At 40.3% G+C, this 6,453-nt stretch overlaps 2 protein-coding genes across 2 annotated transcripts in view; both read left to right on the top strand.

Moving 5' to 3' along the window:
• LOC117943095 (nuclear factor 7, brain-like) overlaps window positions 1-6,453 on the top strand; it is a 214,395-nt gene that overhangs the window by 178,437 nt on the left and 29,505 nt on the right. The gene's annotated exons all lie outside the window — the stretch shown is intronic.
• The window catches only part of sdc4 (syndecan 4), a 19,183-nt gene continuing 14,846 nt past the window's right edge, over window positions 2,117-6,453 (top strand). Inside the window, exon 1 of the mRNA XM_034869036.1 lies at window positions 2,117-2,414. Within this exon, the coding sequence (XP_034724927.1) occupies window positions 2,361-2,414 (54 nt within the window). The 5' untranslated portion in view covers window positions 2,117-2,360. The remainder of the gene's footprint in view (window positions 2,415-6,453) is intronic.

The following is a 6,453-nucleotide window of genomic DNA, read 5'->3' as shown; positions in this document are numbered from 1 at the left end:
GTGTGTGTGTGTGTGTGTGTGTGTGTGTGTGTGTCATTACAGAGTGTTTTTACTTCCCGTGCAGAGAGCAGCAGTCTTGCTTCTCTGGAAGAGGGAAACCAGCGATGACACAACACCGGGCAGCGAGCGAGAGGAAAATGAAAACACGGTGAGTCACGTTGTTTTGGTCAGAGATGAGATCTGGAGAAGGAAACCACATGGGAACGGGAACTCATGAACGGGAACTCATGACCCCCACGTGGAGGAAAGGGAAAGGAGAGAGAGGATGATGTCGTCATGTTTCCATGAAGCAGCGCTAAAGGCTGCAGGCGTCCAGCTGCTCTCCACACGGGGAACACTGCCTGATGTGAGTCATGCAGATTAAACGGTTTACGACTGTCAGACTGACATTTGGGAAATCCTTGAACTAATAAAGTTTTCTAATTACGAACAATAACAGAAGATGGGAATTATTTCAGAAACGTAGCTATCTATGGTTGATTGATGCTAACGTTAGCTCAAAACACCATTCAACTGACAGCCTTTGATGTGTTTGATGCTATGCTAACGTTAGCTCAAAACACCATTCAACTGACAGCCTTTGATGTGTTTGATGCTATGCTAACGTTAGCTCAAAACCCCATTCAACTGACAGCCTTTGTTGTGTTTGATGCTAACTTGTAGCTAAGCTAGCAGTGAACCAGCTTGGTTAAGTAGGTCCATTTTTACTGTCTTGACGTAACAGAAGTCTCTCGTTAGCATCTTATATGCTAACTGCTAACTACTTGTCGCAAAGTGACGCCTGCACGACTCACATCTGAAAGTGACTGTGGGGGGGGGGGGGGGGGGGGGGGGGGGGGGGGGGGGGGGGGGGGGGGGGGCTCATTATTAGCTTGTTATCGAGTAATTAATCAGAACTGAATGAGGACCGTTGTACTTGATGTCTTTCATGTATAAGTAATGCAATTAAATAAAAATAAGAAACAGAAACCTTAGATGGATAGACGGATGGATGGATAGATAGATAGATGGATGGATGGATGGATGGATGGATAGATGGATGGATAGATAGATAGATAGATGGATGGATGGATGGATGGATGGATGGATGGACTTTACCTTCTACAGAAGGTTCTTCTTCTCTTTCATTAATAAACAGAACCCAATTGTCAATTAAAGATCATAAAAAAGCCCCAAAATGTGATCTAAATAAATAAGTAAATAAGTAAATAAAGATAAATGTAAATATTTAAATGCTAAAATTGTGTTGACAACCATTCAACTTCCGGAAGCACGTACAGCTTTTATTTTGAAGCTTTTGTTGTTCAGTTTAGTTGTTTTTTGGTCTATTTCATGACATCTTATGATATCAGAATCAGAATCAGAATCAGCTTTTATTCGCCAGGTATGAGGACACATACGAGGAATATGTCTATGGAGCATCGTTACTCACACTGTGCTTACACATACGTATCAACCAAAACAGAAATATAAACAATAATACAGACACAATACTCAACAACAACATACTCTAAACAGAAACAATATAGAGGCATGAGTGCAATATATATTATATAATATGAATATACAATCATTATCACATTAATAATATGTTATTCAGTAGAATATAATTGCTATATAACCAAAAGTGCAGAAAGTACAGTGAATACAAAAAAGTACAAATATAGAATAAAATAAAAATGTGCTTTTATTTTGAAGCTTTTGTTAATTTTAGTTTTTTTGTCTATTTCATAATACAAATCTTATACAATAATTATCACATTGATAATATTCTATGAAATAAAAAGATATATATATATATATATATATATATATATATATATATATATATATATATATATATATATATATATATATATATATATATATAATAGTAAAAATAGTTAATATAGAAAAAAATTGGAAATGTGCTTTTATTTTGAATAGTTTTTCTTGCGGCCACATCCGGGGAACTTGACGGGGGAAGGGGGCGGGGCCAACCTGTTGCAGTTGACGGATTTACCGTAAGTAACTCCAGGGAAAATCACGTAGAACGATTGGAACGTAACGTCACAGCTCGTCGCTGATTGGAGGAGAGCTGACGGGGGGGCGTGCCCACCTCCGAGGTATAAAGAAGATCCGACCGTGATAGCGCTCAGTTAAGAGACCGAAGAAGACGCAGCCAAGGAGGCGTAAAGTGGAACATTTCCCTACAACTTGTACCTTTTGTTGGACTATACTGGGACCACCGAAGAAGTCTTGCCTACCGGAAGACACGGAACTCTCCCGCGTTGGTTTTAAAATAGCTCCCAAGCTAACGGTCAACGGTTTTCTTTCCCGAAACTTTAACGCTAGCTTCCTAAAAGAGAGAAAGGACAACCATGCTCAGCCTCTGCCTCGTGTTGATTTTATCCACCTCCGTTTTCTCAGAGTCGGTAAGTTGTTTTATTCAATATTTCTTACATTTGAGTTACTTAGTTCGTTAGTCAGTTAGGCTGGCGGTGGCTAGCCTACTAGCTAACGTAACGGCTAACGTTACGTCGCTGGTTAACCGTTGACGTTGCCCCGTGAGAGTGGTACGTAAACGCGACGCAAAGCTTTGATTTAGCGGAGTCCTGGGACGTTGCTTTACACACGTTTGGTGTTGATTAAGTTGGTTTACACACACACACACACACACACACACAACTAGTCTCTACATTGTATCCTGTTCGATACATCTGCCCATAGTTTGTGTGTGTGTGTTTGTGTGCGTGTGTGTGTTGCCCCCAACCCTTCCCATTCAGTCTGTTTTCTAAAGGCTCCACTACGTGTGTATTTGATTCTGTATGTGTTGTTTATTTCTTATTTATGTTCTGATAAGTTGGTCTCACCGAGCCTTTGGTGTCGTTAGCGGGTTAGCTTCATTGCCTGTGTGTGTGTGTGTGTGTGTGTGTGTGTGTTGTAGAGTGTGTATTTGACTGTGTGTGTGTTGTGTATTTAATATGTTTTGTATATGCGCCATAAACCAAGCCACATCCCACATAAGTGTAACTTACTGTGGTAATAAACCCTCTCTGATTCTGATAAGTTGGTCTCACCGAGCCTTTAGGGTTAGTGTGTGTGTGTTGCAGTGTGTGTTTGTTGGGGAGACACACACACACACAGCCTGCTGCTTTTATCCAGCATGGGGCCCACAGTGGGGGGTAGTTGTCCCTTTTCCTGCCCGGGATGGGCCAATCACTGGGGCATTAGGGCTGCTCCTTTCTACATGATTTACTCCTTTCTGTCTTGTTTTTTTAAGTCAATTAGCCGAAAGAAGTTGCCACATATTTAATTTAATTGAACCCCTCTTCCTATTCAGAAAGGAGGAGCTTTCTGTAGAAGTCAATGTGGTTTTAGAGTGTTTTGCATAATGTTGCTGGGTATGAGTTGTAGTTTTTATTTTACAGTTTTATCACAACTTTACAAGGTCACATCAGTTCAAACGTGTAAATAAAGTAGGAAATCCAACAGGAACAGTTTGTGAGAACATGTAGATTATATCCAGACACAAATGTAAAGTATGCACGTCATAGCTTGTCCTCCAGTGTGGGACAATGTCTTAATATTGTGTCTTCCTCATGACCGAGGACTTCCTGTCCTCTGGGTCCAAACTGAAAATCAACATTTTTTGGGGGGTGTTTTTGTCCAAAAGTTGACATATTCCAGTCTGTGATTATCATCAACATCCATTCCTTTAATTTTAGTCTCAATAATTCCTAATTTCTGCTTTTCTAACTCAAACATTAGGTATAAATAATCACCAAAGCTCTGTTTAAATTGAGTTTATCCACAAAAAGCTCCACTAACGTGTGCCGTGTGGTCGGGTGGAGGCTCCACGCTGAGCTTCCACCGTAGCCTACGTCGGTTTTTATTATTTTAATTAACCGGGAAGTCCCCTGAGATTGAAATCTCTTTTTTGAGGAAGACCTGGCCGAGACGGCACACCAGTTACGATATAAATAGAAATACAGCGGAGTCAACGTCACACATAAAGGAAAGGAAAGGTCACAGTGGCAGTTACATATTTGAATTACACGACCTTTAATATGACCTTAAATTCATTCAATGGGACTAGATCAGTTGTCTGAACTCTCTACCTGTGCATCTATAAAGATGATGGCCTCTTACCTATACAGGTCCTGTTTAACTATACGGCTCCTTGTTGTTGTTGTTGTTTACATCTTCTGAACCCTCGCTGTCTTCCGGCCAATCTGGACATTTTTGTTTTTCTGAGTCAAAATTACAAAATTAAAAACCTTTTTATGTTTTTTTTAAGGTTATGTGGTCTTCTTTCACCCTTTTGTCTTTCTCCCGATTTTTCCACTTTTTCAACGTTTGTCTTCTTTTTCTGACTACCTTTTTTCTTATAAAATTTTCGTGGGTTCTTCCCCCCCCTCGTGTTTTTTTTTTTTACATTTTGTCGCTTTTCACAATTTTTATCACTTTGACATTTGTACGCATTTTAGTCATTTTTATTTAAATGGTTTATTTAAACGGTATATGGTTTATTTAGATGGTAAAACTTATTTTTACCTTCTGTGTCTCTGACTCTGTGTCTCTGACTCTGTGTCTCTGACTCTGTGTCTCTGTGTCTCTGACTCTGTGTCTCTGACTCTGTGTCTCTGACTCTGTGTCTCTGACTCTGACCCTCTGTGTCTCTGACCCTCTGACTCTGTGTCTCTGACCCTGTGTCTCTGACTCTCTGACCCTGTGTATGTGTGTCTCTGACTCTGTGTCTCTGACTCTGTGTCTCTGTGTCTCTGACTCTGTGTCTCTGACCCTGTGTCTCTGACTCTGTGTCTCTGACTCTGTGTCTCTGTGTCTCTGACTCTGTGTCTCTGACCCTGTGTCTCTGACCCTGTGTATGTGTGTCTCTGACTCTGTGTCTCTGACTCTGTGTCTCTGACTCTGTGTCTCTGACTCTGTGTCTCTGTCTCTGACTCTGTGTCTCTGACTCTGTGTCTCTGACTCTCTGACCCTGTGTATGTGTGTCTCTGACTCTGACTCTCTGACTCTGTGTCTCTGACTCTGTGTCTCTGACTCTCTGACCCACAGGATCTGCAGCCATGTGCAGTAAAACTAAAACATGGTGTTTTTTAGAAAAAGAAAACACTTGTTCTGGTCCAAACTCAAAATACAGCAATGACCCTGAACATGAGCAGAATGTGGACCTTTAGGCCCACGAGTCCCGTTGTGAGCATTAAGCATGGGGGGCGACGGTTTTGAGGATTGTGGATAAGAGAGAGGACTGATTGAGGTCCAGAGGGAATGTCCTCTTCCCTTCCTCTGCTCTACATCTGGTTTCTGTTCCTCAGGAACGGCGCTGGCGATGCATGAATGGGGCGCAGGCGGATGTTATTGTAAACAAACGCTGTGATTGGCTCTCTGGATGCCACCCACAAACACACACATGCACCCCCCTCCCCCCAGTTAGTCCAGTTGGCCAGTGCACATGGTGTGAATGGGGGACTGGCTTTACCAGTCTGTCCTGGTTGAGACAGGACAGACAGTTACACTTTAACATGATTTAACCCTTGTTTGCTATTCAGGTCAAATTGACCCATTTTACATTTTAACTAGAAGAAAAACAGTCCAAGTTCCATGTTTTCTACCTGAAACCAGCGTCCTCTCCTTATTTCCTGAGATAAACATGTCTTCCTGACTCAGAACATTATTCTGGATATGACACTTATGTTGTTTCCATAGTGGATTTTTAACATGAATTATAACCTTATGATAAAAAACAAACCCCACCTCCATGTTTAATAGTGTGCTAGTAGAGACTGATGCATTCCCTGAACATAGATGTTATCTCAGCTGTTGGAAATGGAGATAAAGACGATATTTCTTATAGATTATGAAGTAAAATGTGATTTCTAAATTGTTTTAATAACCCTAAATACGTCCCTGGTCAGTTTAACCGGATTGTTAAAAAGATATATTATGTTAAGATATACATCTGTGTTAAGTAGAAAAATGTAGGATCACATATATAAGAAGCATAATAATTTCAGGGGTGCAATGAAAATATATTCAAATAATTTTCTTTTCCTAAATAAATCTGAGGAGACTTTTACTAGCAAGGGATTTTATTCATTTCATCATGTATTTTATTTCTTCTCAACGGTCTATATTGATAACTTTAACTGTTTATTGTCTAATATTTAATTGGTAGGAATGGGGAGGAAATGGGTGATTTCGGTGTGATGGAGAGCTTTAGTTTGTCAAGTTGTTTTGTCTAATTGTGAATGTAGTGTATTTTATTTTTTGCCATTTATGTCACATCTCAAGGGGTTATTATTCCTAATTAAGAACTTCCTACATTAATTTGACGAGAACAAGTAGCTTGACCTAGGTTTTTGATTTATTTCTGCTTCAAACTGTATTTATCAAGGAATACAGCGTTTACGGGTCATTCTTTGCAACTTTTAAGCTACTACCCCCCCCCCC

Source organism: Etheostoma cragini, chromosome 4, assembly GCF_013103735.1.
Source record: "Etheostoma cragini isolate CJK2018 chromosome 4, CSU_Ecrag_1.0, whole genome shotgun sequence".
In the NCBI taxonomy this organism is placed as follows: domain Eukaryota; kingdom Metazoa; phylum Chordata; class Actinopteri; order Perciformes; family Percidae; genus Etheostoma; species Etheostoma cragini.
This window is presented reverse-complemented; position numbering and strand designations above follow the sequence as displayed.